Raw genomic sequence first — 27,184 nt, 5'->3', positions numbered from 1 at the left:
TTGTGTAGATGTCTTTGTCAACACTGAAACAGAAAATTTTATGATGAAGATTGTGTAGATGTCTTTGTCAACACTGAAACAGAACATTTTATGATGAAGTTTGTGTAGATGTCTTTGTCAACACTGAATCAGAAAATTTTATGAAGAAGTTTGTGTAGATGTCTTTGTCGACACTGAAACAGAAAATTTTATGATGAAGATTGTGTAGATGTCTTTGTCAACACTGAAACAGAAAATTTCACAATGAAGATTGTGTAGATGTCTTTGTCAACACTGAAACAGAACATTTTATGATGAAGATTGTGTAGATGTTTTTGTCAACACTGAAACAGAAAATTTCACAATGAAGATTGTGTAGATGTCTTTGTCAACTCTGAAACAGAAAATTTTATGATGAAGTTTGTGTAGATGTCTTTGTCAACACTGAAACAGAAAATTTTATGATGAAGTTTGTGTAGATGTCTTTGTCAACACTGAAACAGAAAATTTTATGATGAAGATTGTGTAGATGTCTTTTTCAATACTGAAACAGAACATTTTATGATGAAGTTTGTGTAGATGTCTTTGTCAACACTAAAACAGAAAATTTCACAATGAAGATTGTGTAGATGTCTTTGTCAACACTGAAACAGAAAATTTTATGATGAAGATTGTGTAGATGTCTTTGTCAACACTGAAACAGAAAATTTTATGATGAAGTTTGTGTAGATGTCTTTGTCAACACTAAAACAGAAAATTTCATGATGAACTTTGTGTAGATGTCTTTGTCAACACTGAAACAGAACATTTTATGAAGAAGTTTGTGTAGATGTCTTTGTCAACACTGAAACAGAACATTTTATGATGAAGATTGTGTAGATGTCTTTGTCAACACTGAAACAGAAAATTTCACAATGAAGATTGTGTAGATGTCTTTGTCAACTCTGAAACAGAAAATTTTATGATGAAGTTTGTGTAGATGTCTTTGTCAACACTGAAACAGAAAATTTTATGATGAAGATTGTGTAGATGTCTTTTTCAATACTGAAACAGAAAATTTTATGATGAAGTTTGTGTAGATGTCTTTGTCAACACTAAAACAGAAAATTTCACAATGAAGATTGTGTAGATGTCTTTGTCAACACTGAAACAGAAAATTTTATGATGAAGATTGTGTAGATGTCTTTGTCAACACTGAAACAGAAAATTTTATGATGAAGTTTGTGTAGATGTCTTTGTCAACACTAAAACAGAAAATTTCATGATGAACTTTGTGTAGATGTCTTTGTCAACACTGAAACAGAACATTTTATGAAGAAGTTTGTGTAAATGTCTTTGTCAACACTGAAACAGAACATTTTATGATGAAGTTTGTGTAGATGTCTTTGTCAACACTGAAACAGAAAATTTCACAATGAAGATTGTGTAGATGTCTTTGTCAACACTGAAACAGAAAATTTCACAATGAAGATTGTGTAGATGTCTTTGTCAACTCTGAAACAGAAAATTTTATGATGAAGTTTGTGTAGATGTCTTTGTCAACACTGAAACAGAAAATTTTATAATGAAGATTGTGTAGATGTCTTTTTCAATACTGAAACAGAACATTTTATGATGAAGTTTGTGTAGATGTCTTTGTCAACACTGAAACAGAAAATTTTATGATGAACTTTGTGTAGATGTCTTTGTCAACACTGAAACAGAACATTTTATGATGAAGATTGTGTAGATGTCTTTGTCGACACTAAAACAGAAAATTTCATGATGAAGATTGTGTAGATGTCTTTGTCAACACTAAAACAGAAAATTTCATTATGAACTTTGTGTAGATGTCTTTGTCAACACTGAAACAGAAAATTTTATGATGAAGATTGTGTAGATGTCTTCAATAGTGAAATAGAAAAAAATTGTCATAAAGCTTAACATAATGATAACACATAAATGGAAACCATTTCTGAATTATTGACAAGTAAAATGATAATGTGAGATAATGAATCCATATTCACTTTTATTTCAAATGCATCGTTATAATGAAAATTATAAATTAATAAAACAGAAAAAACATATTTTATAATAAATGTTCAAAAAATGAAAATGTGACTTTTTTTTCAAGAATGTCAAAACTCAGGGTTGTTTTCATACTTAATGATCATTATATTTATAACCCATAGTTTTAATTCAAGTTTGAATAAACAGTAATTTTTAGTTTAATTAATTAAGATGTGGTAGCGTAAATGTCAACATCTACATCTGTTCTGAAGCCGTAGAATGATTTCATCATGGACGTCAATTCTTCAATGTGTCTTTTTGCTAAAGTATATGTTTTCCAATTAATCTCGCCTAACAGGAATTATTTCTGAAATAATCATGTGGTTTAATGTTGAAGTTGCACACACACTTGGCCTGGAGAGCTAGGCGTGATGAATTTCACCAATCATTTTGTCATATTTCACGGCTCTTACTGATGAGAAGCTGGTCGTCAGTAATTAACTGGCTGATTCTACATCAGACTTGAACAGCGCCCTCTTTTTGGCGCGAACTTAACGACTCCAATAGCATCATGCATTAACGACAATATCATTTCTTGGTTGTGTTTTGAATGTGAAATCTGTCTAACATAGTAATATTTATTGATTGTTTAGAACGGACAGAGCTATGAAAGCCTTCTGAATATGATTCAGATATTGCGATGTACAAATGCATGAAAAAAAGTGTTTTTTAAGGCTTTATCACTGAGCTGGGTTGTTTGGTACAATGGGACTAAAGAGTGGAGAATTAATGATGGTGATTTTTTTAATTCATTGTTGTATCTTTCAGTGCACCAGAATGGATTGTGTTTACATTTCGCCTTTATTGTCATTCCTACCGTTAACTTGAATGGGATTCTGCTCCTGTTTCCTTGTTTGGCGGCATGCCTTGATTTGTAAGGCCCATTGTCATTGGCTGTAATAACCTTTTATAGGAAAAAAACATGATATTTTTCTATGAGCTATAGTACAGAACTACAGCCCTAACAGTAAACCCACCTTCGGGATTGTGGTCTTTGTTTTTACCTCATGTGGAAAAAACAATAAATATTTTTCACTAACTGAGGATATCTGGCTGGATTGGAGCACTTGAGTTGGTGTAAATGAGATTTATATTGTAGAGGTAGAAGGTGCATGATTGGATTGCTAGTCTTGTATTCCCCACAGGTTGAGCCTTGCCCCATGTCTGTCAAACCTTGGACAAACGATCTGGGCAAGACTGTTTGAACTGTCAGAAGCGTCTCGCAGAGCAAACATCAACTTATTCAATTATGTTTGATGAAATTTGTGCAATTTTTCCTCTGTCAATACACAGTAATTCAGTGTTGTTTGTAGAGGTAAATTTGGACCCATACCATAATTAACCTCCCTGGATAGAGAGTTCCACACTAAGTCTTTCCATCAGGTTGAAATAGGGTCAAAGAGGGTCACCGTTATTTGCATGTTTCTCTTATCAAGCTGGCTTTAAGTGGTAATGAATCTGAGAATATTAGGTGTCCAATCAACACTGGTAATCTGTGATGGATGATCTGTTTGCTTGGGCCAAAATGATGAATTCAGGTCCTGATTAGGAGACAAACCTTGGTCAACAATTTTATCACAACAAAACCTTCACTCACCTCATATAGTCCATTTCCAGCCCTTGTTGTTAATTCTGTCTCTATATTTTAATGATAAATTTACTGTCAGCTGTAATGAAACATGTTTACAATAGTGAATGTGACAATACTGCAAAGTATATATTTTACAAGTGACTGTGACATTACTATATATTTACAAGTGACTGTGACAATACTATATTTTACATGTGACTGTGACAATATCCTATATATTTACATGTGCCTGTGACAATACTATATATTTATATGTGGTTTTGACAATACTCTATATTTACATGTGGTTGTGACAATACTATATATTTACATGTGGTTGTGACAATACTCTATATTTACATGTGGTTGTGACAATACTATATATTTACATGTGACTGTGACAATACTATATATTTACATGTGGTTGTGACAATAATCTATATTTACTTGTGGTTGTGACAATACTCTATATTTACATGTGGTTGTGACAATACTCTATATTTACATGTGGTTGTGACAATACTATATATTTACATGTGAATGTGACATTACTGCATATTTACATGTGGTTGTGACAATACTCTATATTTACATGTGGTTGTGACAATACTATATATTTACATGTGACTGTGACAATACTATATATTTACATGTGGTTTTGACAATACTCTATATTTACATGTGGTTGTGACAATACTATATATTTACATGTGGTTGTGACAATACTCTATATTTACATGTGGTTGTGACAATACTATATATTTACATGTGACTGTGACAATACTATATATTTACATGTGGTTGTGACATTACTGCATATTTACATGTGACTGTGACAATACTCTATATTTACATGTGGTTGTGACAATACTCTATATTTACAAGTGACTGTGACATTACTATATTTTAAAAGTGACTGTGACAATACTATATATTTACATGTGGTTGTGACAATAATATTTATATTTACTTGTGACAATACTCTATATTTACATGTGGTTGTGACAATACTCTATATTTACATGTGGTTGTGACAATACTATATATTTACATGTGAATGTGACATTACTGCATATTTACATGTGACTGTGACAATACTCTATATTTACAAGTGACTGTGACATTACTATATTTTAAAAGTGACTGTGACAATACTATATATTTACAAGTGACTGTGACAATACTCTATATTTAAAAGTGACTGTGACATTACTATATTTTACAAGTAACTGTGACAATACTATATATTTACAAGTGACTGTGACAATACTATATATTTACATCTGACTGTGACAATACTATATATTTACATGTGACTGTGACAATACTATATATTTACATGTGACTGTGACAATACTATATTTACATGTGACTGTGACAATACTACATTTTACAAGTGACTGTGACAATACTCTATATTTACATGTGACTGTGACAATACGATATATTTACAAGTAACTGTGACAATACTATATATTTACAAGTGACTGTGACAATACTATATATTTACATCTGACTGTGACAATACTATATTTATATGTGACTGTGACAATACTACATTTTACAAGTGACTGTGACAATACTCTATATTTACATGTGACTGTGACAATACTATATATTTACATGTGACTGTGTCAGTACTCTATATTTACATGTGACTGTGACAATACTATATATTTACAAGTGACTGTGACATTACTATATTTTTTACAAGTAACTGTGACAATACTCTATATTTACATGTGACTGTGACAATACTATATATTTACATGTGACTGTGACAATACTCTATATTTACATGTGACTGTGACAATACTATATATTTATAAGTGACTGTGACAATACTATATATTTACATGTGACTGTGACAATACTATATATTTACATGTGACGGTGAAGATATTACCTATTAATTCAACATTAAATTTGACATTACTAAATGTATGGTAGTTATGGTTGGCTAGTATCATACCTGGATAAGTCCATAGTCGCTATTCCAAGTCCTACTGTGGCCACCTAAATACAGACTAATGTTATGACTGATCAGTAGAGCAATGTTTTGACGGGAGTTTTGTTTATATAGATACAATGTAGCAAATATTCCTCATCATATTTATCTCAGAAAACAAATTTGTAAAACTCCAGTTTAAATAGGCTGTTTATCTAGAATACACAATGGAGTTGACAGCTACTGTATCGGCTGGCTGATGGCCCACACACACACCTCTGCCCTATGTTCTTGTTTGGAGTTTGTGGGTAAATTTGCCAGTTTTATCTTGGATAAATAATTTGTTAACTGTGTAATCAGTGTGAGCATTGTCATACCAAACAGATTGATTGTTTTGCAGTTAACAAATAAATAGTGTTAGTGATATGATGGAGTTTAATGATTGTGACTGAGTGGTGGTTCGGGGTGAGGTGGGGGGGGGGGTATCATCTCTACAATTATCAGGGATATTACTGTCATTACCACTGTACACAATACCTTAACAGTGAGGTAAAAAGCCTGTCTTTCCTCCCCCTCTGCAAAGTTTACTCAGGGTAAAGATGGCCTGTTTGTCTGCTTTTGTTAAATCAACAGAAATTATCTGTCGGACATATTTGAAGAATGAGTTATCATCTTCTGCTAAGATTTGCTAGACATACAGACATATTTGAGTTGTAGTGACACAGTTTAGCTAGAATTGTGTTCAAATACACAAACCTCTGCTAATACAGTGTATACAGACAGACAATGGGGATGAAGCCTTCATGATAAAAGAGCTGCATGTTTAAATATTGGAGAAAATGTTGTTGTGTTTACCAACATAATTATCCACTTTAAATTTGTTTATATCTTGATATTGATGTTGATTTTACTAAGCACAACAATAATAGACTCCTTGTTTAAATCATATTGTATATTATGTCACTTTTGGGGCAAAGAATACCCTCATTCACTTGTTAATGAAGAATCTTACGAAGGAAGCCACACCCCCCCCATCCCCCCACCCCCTCACCCCCACCCCTGGTCTAATAATAAGAAAATACATATAGCAAAGAAGCATCAACATATTAATTCCTTGGTTTTGTACTTGGTTTTGATCATAAGTAGCCTAGCTAGCTGAAACATGTAAACTACAAAAAAAAAATTTTAAAAAATAAACCCATGGAATCCAGGTGTTGATGCGCCATCCGCTCTGTCATGGCTCTATTGAAATGTATTGGGTATCCATCTTTGATTTCCTTCATGATCCGATCTATGACTAAAGACAACCAGGATGTTGGTTCTCTCTCACCCTGTTAAAAGTTTTAATTTGATATCAAGAAAAGTATATTTCTGGACATTGATCTAAGCCTATGGTACATGGTCAATCCATTTAATGTTGTAAAACACGCAAACAATAACCTGCCTTTCAAGAGAAATTCTTTTTTTCTTGCACAAAAAGTGAAAATGTAAAAATGTGTTGTATAGTATGGTATATATAACTTTGTAATGTAAATGTTACATTGTAGATACATGTTACAGATGTTGTATAGAAGGATGCTATACTTTGATGCTTTTGATTACAGAAACCCCGTAATAGATGACCTGGAGAGACAAATTATCAGAGACAATAAACTACCATTGTCAGGTAGGTATGTTCATGGTCAATGTCTCAGATTATATTTGTGTCAACTGAACTTTTCTCTACCCAAGTTTTAGATTACATAGCTATAGGTGGAGCAGAATTTTACCTTAGTTATAAATTCTATGTTTTAAAAATAACTGAAAGTTGTGTTCAACTTTCATTGGAAATGAGACAGAGCCAAATATGAATAAAAGTATGTAAGAATGAAACAGACTACTCTTTAGAATGGTTGAAGACATTTTCACCTAATTTATATAAAAACTTTTCTGTTTGCCATGGTACAAATGACCTTGACGAAAGGAGTGCAATCTCCTAGCTATACAGCAACAGCTGATCATAGTGTTGAGCAAGCTAATGAAATATTTCCAATGTCTTAAAGTTTAGACGAGGAATGGAATCAGGATGATCTTGTTTCTTAATACATGTAAAATTTTTGATGTAGATGAGGAGAATGCTACTGCTGTGGGTGGTGATAAAGATTCAGGTGTACATGGAAAACAGCCGAGTCCAGGCCAGGCTACTCCTCCTCGTCCTTTCCTTCCATTTATGGGCATGCCCACAGCATCAATGTACATGCAGCCTGTCGCTCCCTATATGTCTAATTACATGGGTGGCCCCTATCACCAAGGCAGTTTTCTGTCACCACCTCGTTACTACAGTCCTGGAATTAGACCCCCTACTATGCCACAGAGGTACAGCCCTAGTGTTCCTGGATCAGCAAACACATCTGGAGAACACATAGACAAGCCTTTGAAGGTCGGAGATTCACAATCTAGTCCCCAGACAAGAGGGGAGAATGGGGACCTTCCAGAGTCATCAGGCGAAGGTCAGTCCAACGACACAGCCAAGTTGTCTCCTTACAGTCACCTATCACCATCTTTCTCTCCATACATGGTCGACCCAAACTATCCAAGGTTTGCAAACAATATGGCTGGTTATTTGTCCAATACCAATCGTCCAGAAGACCAAGCAAAACAGATTGCACTATTGTTGGCAGAGCTGGATACTGAAAAAGCTTGTAATAAAAAGGTAGGTTAGTTAGTATGGTTATTTATAGAATACTGAACTAAAATTTACTCTATTGATAAACAGGATTACTTGGACTTTTTTGATAATTGAATATTTCTCAGATGAAAAATGAATTTGTTAGGAAATCTACATTATGGGCTTTTTACTTTATTTAATCGAAGATAAATCAAATTTGAATTGAAAAAATAATTCAAACTAACCCTTTGCCATTTTTCTATGTCCAGTTGGTAGACAGATTGGCAGATATGGAAATTGAAATGGAAACCTCCAAATTGTCCTCGAAGACGTCCAGTACTGACCGCCACTACAATTCAGATGGAGAAAAAGCTGCAGGTCAGTGTTAGTGTTATCAAGTCTTATGTGTATTGACATAATGTTAGCCTTGAAGTGTCTTTTTATGGCATTTATGTTCATTATGAACGACATAGTTTTACAAACAAACTTTATATTGTATCCAAGCCTTGCAAAACTATGTCATTTATAATGACTGTGATGCCATGAATTAGGATATTTTGGTTGTGGTTGTAGTTTGGTTTATTTGCATCTGGCAACACTCTAAATTACAATGACGAATATGCCAAAATTTATCACTCCAAATTACAGAGAAGAATATGCCAAAATTTAACACACCAAATTACAGAGACGAATATGCCAAAATTTAACACACCAAATTACAGAGACAAATATGCCAAAATTTAACACACCAAATTACAGAGACAAATATGCCAAAATTTAACACACCAAATTACAGAGAAGAATATGCCAAAATTTGACTTAGGATTGATGTGAGACCTTGTGACCTGCTTACTTTGTTTTTATTTCTAACGTAGAATAATTTTAATTTTTCCATCTGACTGACACCAGATTAAGCAAACATATATACAATATATACCGGTTGTAATTATGATATGAACAATAGATATATCGGGTAATATTATTATATTGACACAAGGAAATTTAGAATCAGGTTGGTTTTTAGTAAAGTTTAAATGTGTGTTAATTGATACCTGTTACTGCTTAATATTTTTGATATTCAAGTAAAGTCCGGGTAAGTTTCCATTAAGTTCAGGATTTTTCTATTTTGTAAAGAAATAATATGGTTTTGATAGATTTTGTAGTTTATTCCACAAACAACAGTGTAATTGGATATGATTGTATTTATATCATTTACCTTTAAATCCTTCACATTATGATGAAGTCGACTGTGCTATGTTATGGTATCTTATCTTTTCCTGTTGACTGGGAAATGATTGCGAACTACATTTCCTGCTACACTGTACAAATGTTCATACATTTCCTTATTAAAGTAATCCTTTCAACACTACCGACCATATGAAATAGCTATCCCATAAATCAAAATACAACAGAATCTGGGACATTACCGTGACGGAGGACAATTTTACAATTATAGTTAACAATCAAATCCCATTCTCATTCTCAACTGTTTTTATATAACGTGTAAATGCCATGACGTTAGCGTGATTACAATAAAATGCCTAGAACATTTACTCAAGAGCTGTACAGTGATACCACGGTCTGAGAGATCGACCTATCATATCTTCAGGTAGTCAGATCCGCATATTGATTAGATTCAGCTGCTGAGTTACCGTGACGACAAGATGGATGATACTCCACAAGTTTTCAATGTGCTTATTGATTCCCAGCAATTAATGCTAGTGTTACACTAGCCATTTAAAGAGACAATTTTTCACTTTGATGTCTAAGCGTTCCTGTCCCGTTCAATCATGCAGACAACTACATGTATCATTCTTGCATGTTTTAGTTTTAAAAATTGATTGGCAGTGCCATAATACCGGTATCCTACATAGTGCATTTTGTGTTTTAAATTGTCATATTTTTTCCGGGATTGGGAAATAAACATGGCACATATCAATCATCAGGAGACTGGCATGGTTCGCTTACATAGTAGGGAGCAGGGTATTGTTCCATAATGACGTCGACGTCTATTGCTTTTTACCTTGGCTGTCGGAGACAAATTATCACCATTGAATTAGCAGGTGCAACCAATTTATCGTGTATTAATGACCCTAAACGTTTTCCTGAATACACGGGATGGGCATTCATGTCGGACGAGTTGGGTTTATGACTGTGTATAACTTGACACCATCAGATAACAGACCCTATGCAAAATGAATTAAATGTGATGTTCGATAATATCATTGAGTTATATTATCTCCTCACCAACTGTATCTCTTCTATAGAATTTCTCAGAAAGAAACAATTTGAAAACTTTTGAATGCTACAATCAATTAAAAGTTAATTGATTTTGAAAATCTATACTTCTGAAATTCTCTGCCACTATAGTTTATTAATTGTTTTTTGTTTCTTTGAAAACTGAAATGATAGGTATACATTAGTGATAAAGTGTATGAAGTTTTCTTATTGATAAAACACATAATGATGGATGTTGAAATATGTCTGGCTCATGAATACCAAATCTTCATTTAAATTGCCTGGAGGAACTAGGAAGAGATCTTCCAAGAAATATGAAAAAAGTGTCATTTGTCTTGAGGTTTCATTTGTCATTTGGGTTCAACACTTTATGTTAAATGGTCCCAAGTCTCTGTCTTTTAAATGTTTATTAGAAAAAATTCATTGTGGAAAACGGTCCCCCTAGGATGAATAAAAAAACTGAATTCGGCCTTGTTTGATACTTGTCCAAGAAAACAGCATAATTTTTTTCCCATATTTTGCTGTAAAACATTTGTTACATTGTAAACATACTTTGTAATTTAAGAGTGAAAATATGAATGGTGGGAAAAGTTTCCTGGTGTTTAGTATGTTAGATAGGGGAGACGAATCATTGAAAAGTAATTAAAAGTAGACCTTTTCTGAAAAAGTGCTATTTTGTTGAGGTCTTTACAATAATATCATTTTTTTAAATCAGGATTGTTAGGATTTGATAAATATTAATCATAAAAAAATGATTAATTTTTTTCAATCTTCAGTGGTTTTAACTAGAATCTCCTGATTATCAAAAGTACCTGTACATTCAGGAAGGAAAAAAAATCCTGGTAAATCTAAAAATAGAAACGAAAATACTTGATAAGTTTTTGGATCATAATATTTGATGATTAAGTTTCCTAATGACACAGAAATCATTGATATCAGTAGAAATATATCTTTGGATTATATACTTACTCTGGAATGGTTTTCAAGACAACTAAATGACTGACAAATGTATGTAAAATATGGAAAGTACACACAATGATTACTTTTCTAATACTGATAGCTTACGATTGTGACTGTTGACAAACAGTAACTATTAGTAACTATATTTGACAGTTGGTAGCAATGAATATATACGTAGGTAAAAACGTTGTGCATCAGTTGAATAATTAATCGGATAAAATCCGCTATCGTGTTGCTTTCATCTTTTTAATTTTTTATGTATATTTTGGAAATTGAGACACAACTGATGAAGGAAGACAAATAAAATGATATTATCTTAACGTTATCGAACATTATGAGAAATTGGTAGTGTATTACGTTTTATATCACCTTCATTGGATAATTCTGAGCTCTGATGTATTGTTTCATTTGGCATTGTCTGATATGCTGTAATTGCCTTTTGCTAACCATAGTTACAATTCTTGATACAAGATTAAAAAGAACCTTAACCTTAGTATGTTTACTCGAATGGAGCAAACAATTTATCGTGATGCCATCTGATAATATAATCATTAAAAAAAATCAACAAAATTTTCTCCAACTTTGCATCAACTTTTGAGGTATTTCCTCAAAGTATCCTAAACCTGTGGTAGCATATGGAGGGTCTGCCTTAGTAGCCATCGCTACACAATTGATTTGTTGAAAATATTCCTGATCAAAATTTAATGAATATCGATTAAGAATAATATAAACCTTATTCATTTTGCAACTATCGTGAAACAAGATATTTCAGCTTAAACTCATCAGTGTTGTTGATCAAGATGGAAGCATGTGAGGGATCTTACTGTGGGAAGAAACCAGAGTACCCGGGGAAAACCCACGTCCTGGGCAGGTGACCCCTTATCTTTTCACTCCAGTTCCGGGAATCGAACCCCGGACGGCTAGGTGAAAGGCGAGTGTGTTACCACTGTGCCACATGATCAACCCAAATTGGTTGAGAATATTATCTAAAGCGTTTATAGTTTATTAATAATTTGGGAATTCAACCTCATGACCAAGATCATGAGGAATATTATTGTAAAGGCTTATAGGTAGAGATTTGTTCTATTTTACTTAAAATTTAGCTTTTATGAATTTTAGGCAAGCCATGAAAATAACATAATTTGTGCATAAAATTTTAGAGAAAATTTCCTCCTTGTAAAAACATTCTTTGTGGGTCTGAATCAGATAATCAATAAGTATGTGTGCTTCTGTATCAAAATCATCACATGCTGATATGTTAACTTCAGCAACGCATATTGTGTCAACATTCACGATTAAAATCTCTAATTACTATCACTACTGATTTACCTTTATCAGCTTCTGTGATAACGATAGAGATGTAGTTTGTAATATTGATACACAAACTTTACGTTTTTTACAACAATTTTACAACCTTTACAATTCTCTCTTGTTGGCCTGGATGGAAGTCTGCAAGAGGTCTTACTGTGGGAGGAAACAAGAATAGGGAACCCCACACGGCAGGTTCATCGTACTTTTTCATGTCGGATTGGGCTATCAAAACATGGTCACCTAGATAAATGACAAGCACATCGCCACTAAGTCAATGACCACCCTACTTACCTTCTGTTGGAATTTTTCATTTAATTCATCTCTGTATATTTACTGTTGTAGCTCTTGTTCAGGAGATCCACTCTGCTCAGAAGAAGCGAGATGAATCCTTAATGAACAGAATCAAGGTAGCCAATCAGGAGCGAGATGAGGCCTCGCTCAGATTACGTAATGCAGAGATACGACTTGAGGACCAGTAAGTTGAAAACACCCTTTGTGTGCTTCAAGTCCTAGAAATGTGTGTTATTAGTCATAAAAATATTTCACGTGAAGTCATAGAAATTTGTGTTAAGTGATAGAAGCTTGAATGCTAAATGATTAATAATCGTGTTTAGTCATAGAAATATGTGTGTTACATCATAGAAACTTGTGTGCTAAGTCATTAAAAATTGTGTTTAGTCATAGAAATATGTGTGTTACATCATAGAAACTTGTGTGCTAAGTCATTAATAATAGTGTTTTGTCATAGATATATTTGTGTTACATCATAGAAACTTGTGTGCTATAAGTCTTTAAAAATTGTGTTTTGTCATAGATATATTTGAACTTTATGATATAGAAAACTGTGTTTTAATGGATCATGGAAATATGTGTGCTGCAAGTTAAATAAATTCATCATTCAGCCTTAAGAAAGTTAAGATGTGTGTTTTAGAAATGTACATATATATTACAGGACTGTAACTGTGGAACTACAGGTGCTATGAGTCATATAAAAGTGTGTGTGCTATAAGTCATATAAAATGTGTGAACTGTATCTGCTAAAGTCATAGAAAAGTGAACCATGTGTGCTAGATGTCATAAAAAAGTGAACCACGTGTGCTAGAAGTCATAGAAAAGTGAAACATGTGTGCTAAAGTCATAGAAAAGTGAACCATGTGTGCTAGATGTCATAAAAAAGTGAACCACGTGTGCTAGAAGTCATAGAAAAGTGAACCACATGTGCTAAAAGTCATAGAAAAGTGAACCATGTGTGCTAAAGTCATAGAAAAGTGAACCATGTGTGCTAGAAGTCATAGAAAAGTGAACCATGTGTGCTAGAAGTCATAGAAAAGTGAACCATGTGTGCTAGAAGTCATTGAAAAGTGAACCATGTGTGCTAGAAGTCATAGAAAAGTGAACCATGTGTGCTAGAAGTCATAGAAAAGTGAACCATGTGTGCTAAAGTCATAGAAAATAGAAAAGTGAACCATGTGTGCTAGAAGTCATTGAAAAGTGAACCATGTGTGCTAGAAGTCATAGAAAAGTGAACCATGTGTGCTAGAAGTCATAGAAAAGTGAACCATGTGTGCTAAAGTCATAGAAATGTGAACCATGTGTGCTTAAGTCATAGAAAAGTGAACCATGTGTGCTAAAGTCATAGAAAAGTGAACCATGTGTGCTAGAAGTCATAGAAAAGTGAACCATGCGTGCTAGAAGTCATAGAAAAGTGTTACATGTGTGTGCTGAAAGTCTTAGAACTTAGCTTTAACTGTGTGTGCTAGAAATGATAGAATTGTACTTGATACAAAATGTGTGAACTGTGTGTGAACATGTTACAGAAATGTGTTAACTATGTGGACTACATGTTACAGGAATGTGTGAACTGTGTGAGCTACATGTTACAGAAATATGTGAACTGTTTGGGCTACATGTTACAGAAATGTGTGAACTGTGTGTGAACATGTTACAGAAATGTGTGAACTGTGTGTGAACATGTTACAGGAATGTGTGAACTATGTGGGCTACATGTTACAGAAATGTGTGAACTGTGTGGGCTACATGTTACAGGAATGTGTGAACTGTGTGAGCTACATGTTACAGAAATGTGTGAACTGTGTGGGCTACATGTTACAGAAATGTATGAACTGTGTGGGCTACATGTTACAGAAATGTGTGAACTGTGTGGGCTACATGTTACAGAAATGTGTGAACTGTGTGGGCTACATGTTACAGAAATGTATGAACTGTGTGGGCTACATGTTACAGGAATGTGTGAACTGTGTGGGCTACATGTTACAGAAATGTATGAACTGTGTGGGCTACATGTTACAGAAATGTGTGAACTGTGTGGGCTACATGTTAAAGAAATGTGTGAACTGTGTGTGAACATGTTACAGAAATGTGTGAACTGTGTGTGAACATGTTACAGAAATGTATGAACTGTGTGGGCTATAAGTTACAGAGATGTGTGAACTAGCTATTTGTGCTACAAGTAGAAATACATGCTACATTATTTGTACCATAGACTAGTGTGTGCTAATGTTATTATAGGGGCTACGGAACACCTGAGAGATCAGACAATGAAGATTTAGATGAAGAAGACCAGGTATGTGTTAGAATTAAACTTGTCTGGTGATTCCACTTGGGTGACATGTCTTTTGACAACAATTATCAAATTAATAAAAAGAGATTTTGCCATGGTTTCTTGTACAGAGGTATATGGCTTTTTGGGAAATATTTCTCCTTGGTACAGGTTAAGAAATCTTAACCAAATTTTATCTGAATCCTCCTTTAGCTAATTATAAGAGGACTGATTTAGAGGACTGGGTCTGAGGCTGATACAGGCCCAGGTTACAATTATGGTGTGAAAATCATACCAGACTTATATGAATTTCACTTCAATGTTTGAGATACATCGGCCATGTAGAACAAGGTATTTGATCATAATGTTAGATATCAATAACATATTGATCCAAAAATGTCCAGTAACAGACAGGAAGTATGACAGAAAAATTAATGCTGAAATATAAAGTTGAGGATTACTTAGAACTGAAAGAGTAACAAAGCTGGTTTTGTAGAGTTTATGAAGGTTATTGATCAGGGTATGATTTGGGGCCTAGTGGAGTCAGCAGGGGTTCACAGTCTATATAACCCGGGATATGCTGTATATGTCTTTGATAGTGTGATAAACAAATGCATGTTTGATCCAGGAGAGTTAATATTGTCGAGGACTGGAATTTGTTGGATTTATTCAACATACCTACATTAGTCACCAGGTCAGCAAAAATGGAGCAAAGAACATATTTATACATGTAGGTAGCCACTTCTATTTCTATCATTGGGTGGATTTTCTGACCCAAGTCAAGATTGTAAAATAAAAACTAGGCACACACTGAAATTATACCACAGTCTGTAATATATTACTGTCTATATTATGCCACATTGTGTAGTATGTCACTGTCTACTTAATGCCACATTCGGCAGTATGTCACTGTCTTTGTAATGCCACTGCCTGTAATATGTCATTGTTGATGTAATGCCACTGCCTGTAATACGTAACTATCTATATAATGCCACTGCCTGTAATATGTACTTATCTATATAATGCCACTGCCTGTAGTACTAACTATCTATATAATGCCACTGCCTGTAATATGTAACTATCTATATAATGACACTGCCTGTAATACGTAACTATCTATATAATGCCACTGCCTGTAATATGTAACTATCTATATAATGCCACTGCCTGTAATACGTAACTATCTATATAATGCCACTGCCTGTAATATGTAACTATCTATATAATGCCACTGCCTGTAGTACCTAACTATCTATATAATGCCACTGCCTGTAATATGTCATTGTTTATATATTGCCATTGTCTGTATAACTGTATTTATTGTATGACACTAAGATCTGTGGTCCTACTCTAGGGTATGGAGCAGCTTCTGGCCAGGCTTGGAGGACCTGATTCTGGAGATGCTGTGGAACAGGAGTGCACTACACTGCTACAGAGGCTGGAATTGAGGAAGAGGAGACAGCAGGAAATTACTGCGGAAGAAATCCAGGTCATACTGGAACAACGTGATGCTGCTTTGGCAAAGGTATTGTTCTGCTCAATATAGGGGTGGTGGTCATATACCCCAGGTAATAAGGTAGTGTAGTGTAGGAGATGGAGGATACGCTTTGATTGTTAGGGGAGATAACCATTTTAACAGTAAGGATGATAACTTATCATGATAAGGGTAAATAACTCCAGTATCACCATGAGGGTGATAATTTTATGAAAAGGGGAGATAATCTCAGTAACATTAAGGGTGGAAACTTTCAGGATAAGGGGAGATAACCCTAGTAAGAAAGTTTATTATTTTATAATGATAAGGCAAGGTAACACGCTTAACAATATAGGATAAAATTTATAATAACAAGTAACTTTAGTAACATTGAGAATGGAAAGTTGTGATATAAGGTCTGGTATCTATAGAAACACTGAGAAATCACAATGATAAGGGGAGACAACCCTAGTAAGAAAGTTTATTATTTTATAATGATAAGGCAAGGTAACACGCTTAACAGTATAGGTTAAAATTTATAATAACAAGTAACTTTAGTAACATTGAGAATGGAAAGTTGTGATATAAGGTCTGGTATCTCTAGAAACACTGAGAAATCACAATGATAAGGGGAGATAAATCAGATTATAGTTGAAAAATTATAGAATATAATTATGTGTACCTATCATAGGCGTGGCCTTTGCAGTGACATATATAGGCTGAATATTTTAATGATTTGTAAAACAAGACAAGGGTTTGTTACTTTTTGTTTATATAATAGTAGAATAGTAGAAAATATAAATGTAGCATTAAAGATATTTCGTTCTTTTCTTTTAGGCTCGAAGATACGAAGAGGAACTTCTCCGGCAGCAACGGCAGGGAGCTGATCATAACCTTAAGGTTAGTACTTTGATTTTTTATCTTTATACCAAATGTTACAAACTTATGACATGTGTTTTAAAACTGTCTGATTAATATAATCACATGCAATTGTATCTCCATTAAGGAAGTGACAGAGCTGTTGTGTGTATAACTGAAGATTTTGGTCCCCTATCACCGCAAACGGATTTATTTCGATTCTCATTGCTATCGATTGATGTATGTCCCATGTCTGATCAAATAGCAAATAACGGGTGAGGGGTGTAAGTCCAGGGATACTGTTACATAATTCAGTCTCTGTGTTTCTCCTAACCACAGATCACAGGCCAAAGTCAGCCGTTTTCTTACGTAGTATTGCGCTTGATATCAACAAGTCTCGCATTATGTAGTAAATCCTTTTATGATTCCAAAACAAATATTTAGGTATTTATTGGGGACTTGGATTTCACTCCAAAACTGTCTTCAACACGATTCTGTGTTGTACAGCATATAGTGAACTGGTGTTCGGTGATTTTGGCACTGATCCCACGTGTATTTGATTATTTATTTATTGTTTTCTACTTTCGGCTACCTTGTTCAGCTCCAATATAAAACTTCACCGTCCCACGGATAAAGAGAAGAATGATATCTGATTTTATCAGGATTTATTTGGGTGCAGCTGACAGGTGTGGTTGAGTACGAGAGTTTTTCGGCCTGTTCTGAAGGATGTTTTAGGATTACACAGACAGTGTAGAACTGTATCCAATAAGTGAAATACAGATTTACAATGATTTACTGCAGTAATATATATTACACATATTAAAACATTCTTCTGGTCTCTTTCCTGATTCAAATGGTGATTTTCATTTAATTCATAACCTTTCTGGTCCAGATTGCTTAAGCTCTCAGATTTTCATATCTGTCTGGGTAATATCATTTTTATCACATTTTAGGAAAATAAATAAAGTTTGAAAAAAAAAAAAAAGTAACTTTAAAATAGAGCCATTGTAAATGTTGACGTTATAACACTCCCAAAAACCCAACCCAAATGATTGTGCTTTTTTCTCAACTGCTCTGAAATTCTTTGAATATCAATTATGTTTGTTCAAAGCTTTGTGTGAGAATTTAAATGATAAAAAAGACTCTAGGGAGAGCAAAAATCTGTCCTTTATATATGAAATACAATGAAGTTTAAAAACTGCACTAAGTAATGTTTATATGTAAAAATTACGACGATAAATGTTCTTTCATGAGGACTTGGATAGTCAATCAGATTTCACACTAGAGACGATGAAAAGATCAGGATAGAATAAATGAATAAACAAAACAAAAATTCTTAAAAAAATATCAGGCTTTTTATTTTGAATTGGTGTTCAAAATCATATTGTGAGGATGGGATTAGTGATGCTACAACAGTATGTCTGCCATTACGATTCTCGTCCCCACCATTGTGTCGGTTCTACCATTGTTGTCAACACTGTTTATAGGGTTTACTGACTGTTAATGTTTGACAAATACCAACAGAGATTGATCTGCATGTACACAAAAACCAAATTGTCTTTTTTTAACAGCTTTAAGCAAACAATTGAAATATAAACAAAGCTTAAACACGAAACATTTTTAAATGTGTGCAGTTGTACGTATGGGTATTTGATGGTTGTGTGATGCTCCGAGGACTGAGGTGACGCTCCATAACGAGCATAGGATAGAGAGATAGATCTATAGATTTGACAACGGACCCACATGTTTTTGTAGGAGTGTTTTTAAGGATGAAGGGTCATGAATAAAGTTTATTTGCCTTGTTGAGGCCAACCTGTTTGCCATGTGATCTCATGACGAGCTAAAGACTGTTGACATAGATTGGCTCGAGCTTTACACAGGGTAAATAGGTTTTGTGTACAACTTGTGAACAACATCATGTAGGCAAACAGCAAGAACAAACACTACAATCTGACAACGCTAATCAGCGGGATAAAATAACAACGAGGGAAAGTGACGAAATTCCATTTTAATGAACTTACCAGTGAATTGTAGGTGGTCCACTTTTTCACACGATATTGTTACCCTTTGTGAATACAGTACCAATTCAAGTCTATGCAGATGGGAATTAAAGTCAAGGAATGGTTTACCTGCAGATATAAATATACATTGTGATCATTGACGATCAAGCGTTATCATTGCGACTGTTCTCCGGGGTGTCAAGTGTTTATATACACTGTGTTGTGTAAATTTGCATTTTGTTCTTACCTCGGCTATCATTTTATTGGTGAGGGTTAAACAATTCATACCTGATGAGTTTATATGAAATGTCGTCACAGATATAGACTGCTGTTGTAATGTCGAAGGTCTGATGGAGGCTCCTGGTACAAAAAAGTTATCTTACTTTCTCCATGATCATGTTCTGTGTGTTAAAATTATCTCACTCAGGCTAAAAAAAAAAGTGAAAACGATTTGTGTTTGATGAAATGTGAAATGTGATATATTTTGTAATTATTTACGTCTGTTCAGGAAGGAGGCAATTTACATTATTTATAATGCGAAAATGCCTTATTGTTTATCGTTAAGTTTTGTGGGACAACAAATATTTCCACACAATCATAATTTGTTTTCCTTTGTATTCCGATATTGTCTCTTACTGCCACGAGAAAACCATACCATATTTACTGTTATCAGGATCAGAGAGATCACCATTTAACACTCCAACCTACCTATCTATACAAAAACAGGAAAATGTTGGCTAAAGTTTAGTCACCATTAAGGATCTAATGGTCCCCCTACCTATGGTTGTTCTGTATTAATTTTTGTTTTATATTTAAAATTCTAGATTACATTTTCAAAAATCAGTACAGATATTTCTTATTTTCAAATTACTGATATTTACTGAAATAGACTTCTATTTTTCTAGGGCTATTAATGTTTTATTCATTTTAATTACAAATGGTTTATGTAATATGTAAATTATAACAAATGGATTATGTAATAGTTAAATTATTACAAATGGTTTATGTAATAGGTAAACTATAACAAATGGTTTATGTAATAGGTAAATTATAACAAATGGTTTATGTAATAGGTAAATTATTACAAATGGATTATGTAATAGTTAAATTATAACAAATGGTTTATGTAATAGGTAAATTATAACAAATGGTTTATGTAATAGGTAAATTATTACAAATGAGTGAATTGCATTTGCAAGTACAATTTTAATGCATATGTAATTGAAAAAATATTAAAGATTTGCATATATTTAGAATTAAGAACCAGAACATTTGTTATTCTTATCATTAATTAAATTGTATATTACTATTTTTAATAGATAAAAAATGAAAACAATCTATGAAAAAAAACCCCAGTTATTATAAAATAGATCATACATTGAATACATATTTAAAAGCAATAGAGATTTTTATTTATAGAATGTTACAAAACTGTTTCCATTTATCATTATACAAGTTATTTCCTCAGTCAGTAATTATCAACCTTCATGATGAATCCACAATGGATACTGAATATTTCATTATTAGATTTTTGTGATTTTCAATAAACATTTCAACGTTCAATTCTCTGTGTTAATACATTTTGCTATTGGAATTTTCCTGTCATGGTGCATTGATTGATTTGAATTAAATCTGCCAGGGGAAGTCGCTGTGGCAACTTGTACCACACTAAGTAGTCTGTGGGTCATGTGATATTGGCCTCAATACCTGAAGATTGGGGGGAAACATTAATAAAACTTTAATAGTTGTATATTATATACTGTGGGGAAACATAGGGACAGAAATAAGTAAGAGGTTTAGGGGTTGGGACTAGGTTATCTGACCGACTACCAGGTTCTTACATAAGGTGCTATTAACCTGTGAAGGAAAACAAACATTCATTAGAGAGACGTGGACACCGGCTTTAGTGGTCACCAGATTACTTCTGTCGTCCAGTGTTGTCCAGGCAGCGGTCACTACACGAAACAACAGCCATCTTGATAATGCACAGATCATAGATAAAATTTACAAAAGTGCAGAATAAAAAGAAAATATGTCAAACTTATTATTTTGTGTAATCAGTGAACATCAATTGTGTCTTTTATTAAAATAGAGTCAGTGATAATATTAACTCATACAGAACATTGAATGAAATCATTATTTTTTTAGTATTTAAATTAACTACAGTGTTTATCTTGCTATCAGTTCACTTCTTGTACTAATTAATTACATTGGCCATGAATTTAACATTTAGTACTACTTTATGGTCCTGTAACAAGCCATCCCTCTTAACATTTAGACAGGGGTGATGTGTTGGCTCCGTATGTTAACTATAAGTTAAAGATGCATGGTAATTAACTAACAACACCTAGATAAGCAAGGCTGAAGTTAATTATAATGTTCTCCAGGCATTTCAAAATTGAAGATAACTGAAATATATAATGCTTCTGTATAGGTTTTATTTGTTATAGAAGTTGGTCTTTTTGTTAAAACTGGAAATGTGTATTGAAGTATATGACCCACAAAATATCTGTCAGTACTGAGACTCACAAGCCTAGCATTATTCTGGATTGTATTGGCTGATAAACATCATCATACACATCAGGAGTTCCCTCCCCTTTCCTTTCTCTCGCTCTCATTGTAACTCAGAGCTCTGCATGATTTATGTTCAGTTATCAATTCTAATCTCAAGTATTGTAAACCAGTTTATATGACAAATATCATGTTCAACATTACCACCTATACTACCAGAGGGGACTATAGGTTTGTGTCAGTCCCCACCAGTACTACCAGAAGGGACTATCGGTTTGTGTTAGTCCCCACCAGTACTACCAGAGGGGACTGTAGGTTTGTGTTAGTCCCCAACAGTACTACCAGAGGGGGCTGTAGTTTTGTGTCAGTCCCTACCAGTACTACCAGAGGGGACTATCGGTTTGTGTTAGTCCCCACCAGTACTACCAGAGGGGACTGTAGTTTTGTGTCAGTCCCCACCAGTACTACCAAAGGGGACTGTAGGTTTGTGTCAGTCCCCACCAGTACTACCAGAGGGGACTGTAGGTTTGTGTCAGTCCCCACCAGTACTACCAGAGGGGACTGTGTCAGTCCCCACCAGTACTACCAGAGGGGACTGTGTCAGTCCCCACCAGTACTACCAGAGGGGACTATAGGTTTGTGTCAGTCAATACTTGTAGTATCAGAGTAGAACTTCTGTGGTAAGAAAATCCTAAGAAAGTTTTGATCAGTTCTGATGCTTAATTCTTCATTGAACTCAAAACTATCAAATATCTGTATTTGTGAATTTTCATGAATGAAAGTGATCATGATTTTTTATGGATTCATGAGTGTAGTGTGACAGATGAATTTAATATTTATTACAGGCCAGACTTGCAGCAGTCACTCAGGAGAGAGATAGTTCTGATGGCCCAAACTCCAGCTATCAAATATCTGTAGTGAATTTTCAAATGAAAGTGATCATGATTTTTTATGGATTCATGAGTACAGTGTGAAGATGAATTTAATATTTATTACACCATGACTTGCTGCAGTATCTACTAGAGAGATAAGGGTAAATCAACAATTGAAGGATGAAATAATGACAATTCGAATCTACTACAGGTAAGGGTCATCACCATGACGATCTGTATCTACTACAGGTAGGGGTCATCACCATGATGATCTGTATCTACTGCAGGTAAGGGTCATCCCATGACGATCTGTATCTACTACAGGTAGGGGTCATCACCATGACAATCTGAATCTACTGCAGGTAAGGGTCATCACCATGACGATCTGTATCTATTGCAGGTAAGGGTCATCACCATGACAATCAGTATTTACTACAGGTAAGGGTCATCACCATGACAATCTGTATCTACTACAGGTAAGGGTCATCACCATGACGATTTGTATCTACTACAGGTAAGGGTCATCACCATGACGATCTGTATCTACTACAGGTAAGGGTCATCACCATGCTGATCTGTATCTACTACAGGTAAGGGTCATCACCATGGCAATCTGTATCTAGTGCAGGTAAGGGTCTTCACCATGACGACTTGTATCTACTACAGGTAAGGGTCATCACCATGACAATCTGTATCTACTACAGGTAAGGGTCATCACCATGATGATTTGTATCTACTACAGGTAAGGGTCATCACCATGACGATCTGTATCTACTACAGGTAAGGGTCCTTTACCATACATGTCCGTCCTGGCCTATAGAATGGGTGAGAATAATTGACAAGTTATTTTCTTTTACCCAAGATTGTGTTGATGATAGTAGTGTAATTTTGATAAAGTCATGCTTTAGGGGATGAAAGGTAGATTGATCCTTTTACACTTCTGTAAACCACTAGTTAATTGTGTATGGTAGTATATGTGTTTAACTCAAATGTGAACTTTTGGTAACTCAAGTGAGGTAGAGCATGGCATTAACTCCCAAACAATCATGTGGTGTTCGTTAAGCTAGGTTTATACTGCTGAATCGTTAATCATAAACTTTTATTCGTTTTTCAGCTTACACAAATCTTTATCAAAAGATTCAAATGATCAGGTGAACACCTTCCAAAGTGGAAATTCAAACCTTGGAAGAGATGGCAACAGGGAGGGAGGCCAAGAGAAAAAGGAAAGCAACACAAGTGTGGCACAGTTAAGGGAAGTTGAACATGAAAACATTCAGTTGGAGGCAGATCTTCAGAAACTAGAACATGCCCATCAGGAGAGCAAAGACAAAATTGTAAAGTATGTGCCACTTTATGTATCGTCCAACTTACAGCTTGTTTAGGTTTATGTGTGTATTTCAGCGTTAATTCTATGATAAATCTACATGTATCTTCTGATAATTATGAATTATGAATAAGTTTTGAATGCCTTCTTATCAATGCCATTTTATAAAAAAATTTGGCAGACTGACAGATACATGAGAGGAAATAGGCGTAACTTGTTAAAGACAGCGTCTTCATAAACTTTAAGTTTGATGACACAGTGAGAGACTAGGTAATCTAAATTACATCAATTTGTAATATCTGGGTGTATGAGAATCTATCAATTTTCCCTGTATGGCTATCAGTAAACTTATATTGTTTTTGTTTAGGTTAGAAAGACTGGTAGATATCCTGCGCCGGAAATTGAAAGGCCTTGAGTTAGAACAGGAGGAGGAGGCTAAAGCGCAGTAAAAAAGCTGTATGTTTTGTATGTCTCAAGATCTAGTTGCTGATCTTGGTAGGACAATTACAAAGGTGTAGGTATTTGTGAATTTTGACAACAACACATTGTTAAGCAACGCCAGGGAAGCGCATTTGACAAGCCTGAAGAGGTTCTTTAAAGGAGATTATGAGCTAATGCTGGTTTTTTTCAAACATATAGAAAGATAATTGGCAGTTTTACAAAAAACAGAGATTTTCTTTAATTTCCATCATAGTGTTTTACAAATCATGAAAAAAATCAGTTCTTTTTGCCAGTACTATAACTTCCGTGTCAATTTAAGTGTTCAGTTACAGGATAATATTACTTCTGACATGGATAAGTTAAGAAATACTCAAGAAATAAGTCCTCAACATTGTTTTATTACTATGTCTATGCATGTTTGTAAAAGAGTGAGGGAAATTTTATTTTACTTTATCATGATGTCTATGATAAAATCTAATACCAGTAACTCATTATTTTCTCTCGCACATTTTTCACGGGTAAATCTTTCATCTAGTGAGTATTTCTACTTTGAAAGTCTGTTTTTCAACCAATCTTATTTTATATTTTTACATTTCCTCTGATGGCCCATATAAAACACTACCTGCAGAATTGTGTTCATAGCGTTGTGAATGTAGTTATGTAAGCTTCATTTTGCTCTTCTAGTTCCACATCGCAAAATGCAATACCTTCATATGTAGCAAATTTTAAACTGTTTCAGAAATGTTTTGTTTTTTTTTAAAATAAAACAATTTCAAAAATAGAAATTTTCCAGGAAGAATAGTTTTGAACTGGGAATATTACTGTTACCATGGCTTTATACTGTCAGTGTAGAATTATGGGGGAATATTACAGTTACCATGGCTTTATACTGTCAGTGTAGAATTATGGGGAACATTATACTGTCAGTGTAGAATTATGGGGAACATTATACTGTCAGTGTAGAATTATGGGGAACATTATAGTTACCATGACTTTATACTGTCAGTGTAGAATTATGGGGAACATTATACTGTCAGTGTAGAATTATGGGGAACATTATACTGTCAGTGTAGAATTATGGGGAACATTATACTGTCAGTGTAGAATTATGGGGAACATTATAGTTACCATGACTTTATACTGTCAGTGTAGAATTATGGGGAACATTATACTGTCAGTGTAGAATTATGGGGAACATTATACTGTCAGTGTAGAATTATGGGGAACATTATAGTTACCATGACTTTATACTGTCAGTGTAGAATTATGGGGAACATTATACTGTCAGTGTAGAATTATGGGGAACATTATACTGTCAGTGTAGAATTATGGGGAACATTATACTGTCAGTGTAGAATTATGGGGAACATTATACTGTCAGTGTAGAATTATGGGGAACATTATACTGTCAGTGTAGAATTATGGGGAACATTATACTGTCAGTGTAGAATTATGGGGAACATTATACTGTCAGTGTAGAATTATGGGGAACATTATACTGTCAGTGTAGAATTATTGGGAACATTATACTGTCAGTGTAGAATTATGGGGAACATTATACTGTCAGTGTAGAATTATTGGGAACATTATACTGTCAGTGTAGAATTATGGGGAACATTATACTGTCAGTGTAGAATTATGGGGAACATTATACTGTCAGTGTAGAATTATGGGGAATATTACTGTTACCATGGTTTTATACTGTCAGTGTAGAATTATGGGGAACATTATACTGTCAGTGTAGAATTATGGGGAACATTATACTGTCAGTGTAGAATTATGGGGAACATTAACTTTATACATTCTTACCTTTAGTTATGATCTCTGCTGTAGAATATAAATTTCCTGGAACGTGTTAAGATGAGAAACCATAGAGCTATTTAAAATAGAAGTAATGTGATAAGTATAGAAGGCTGTTCCAGTCGATATGTAAAATCTTATGTCTTAATTTATTTTGTTTAAAAACCAATGAACCATTATTTTACTGTCTGTGATTTTCTAAGTTGTTGTTTACATGTGATAAACGGTTACCTGGTAAACATTTTGTTTACAGTATGTATTGTTATCTATATGCTTATTTATTCTTTTAAACTAGAATTTTCCTTTTTTGTGCCATTCATTGTTCATAACCCTAATCTATAGCAAAATTACAGCTCTTTACATTGCTGACATATTTATATATCTAACCTTTATTAAATTGCTTGTTTAATATCTTGAATGTTAATCATACTTGTCTTTACATATCATAGTAAGTCAATGAATTTATATTTAATTTGTATATATATATGTAATTATAATAAATAAATATATCTAACCCGGTAGATAATTACTGAATTACATAGGTAAGATCAGGTTATTGTCAATAACATATTATATATATTATATATACACATATATATGTAAACAGTGATGTTAAGGGGACTGATGAACAGTGACGTTATG

The 27,184-nt window shown here is 33.9% G+C and overlaps 1 protein-coding gene across 1 annotated transcript in view; it reads left to right on the top strand.

Moving 5' to 3' along the window:
• The window catches only part of LOC132548593 (uncharacterized), a 36,888-nt gene extending 12,138 nt beyond the window's left edge, over positions 1-24,750 (top strand). The window contains exons 3-13 of the mRNA XM_060212459.1: positions 7,151-7,212; positions 7,652-8,238; positions 8,463-8,571; positions 13,045-13,177; positions 15,232-15,286; positions 16,617-16,787; positions 17,574-17,636; positions 22,951-22,984; positions 23,119-23,188; positions 24,092-24,316; positions 24,669-24,750. Coding sequence (XP_060068442.1) covers positions 7,151-7,212; positions 7,652-8,238; positions 8,463-8,571; positions 13,045-13,177; positions 15,232-15,286; positions 16,617-16,787; positions 17,574-17,636; positions 22,951-22,984; positions 23,119-23,188; positions 24,092-24,316; positions 24,669-24,750 — 1,591 coding nt within the window. The remainder of the gene's footprint in view (positions 1-7,150; positions 7,213-7,651; positions 8,239-8,462; positions 8,572-13,044; positions 13,178-15,231; positions 15,287-16,616; positions 16,788-17,573; positions 17,637-22,950; positions 22,985-23,118; positions 23,189-24,091; positions 24,317-24,668) is intronic.
• Positions 24,751-27,184: the final 2,434 nt, after the last annotated feature.

Source organism: Ylistrum balloti, unplaced genomic scaffold (genome assembly GCF_031769215.1).
Source record: "Ylistrum balloti isolate Yb309-2 unplaced genomic scaffold, AGI_CSIRO_Ybal_v1 Utg370018, whole genome shotgun sequence".
NCBI lineage: Eukaryota > Metazoa > Mollusca > Bivalvia > Pectinida > Pectinidae > Ylistrum > Ylistrum balloti.
The sequence above is the reverse complement of the archived record's forward strand: the minus strand, read 5'-3'. Positions and strand labels throughout refer to the sequence as shown.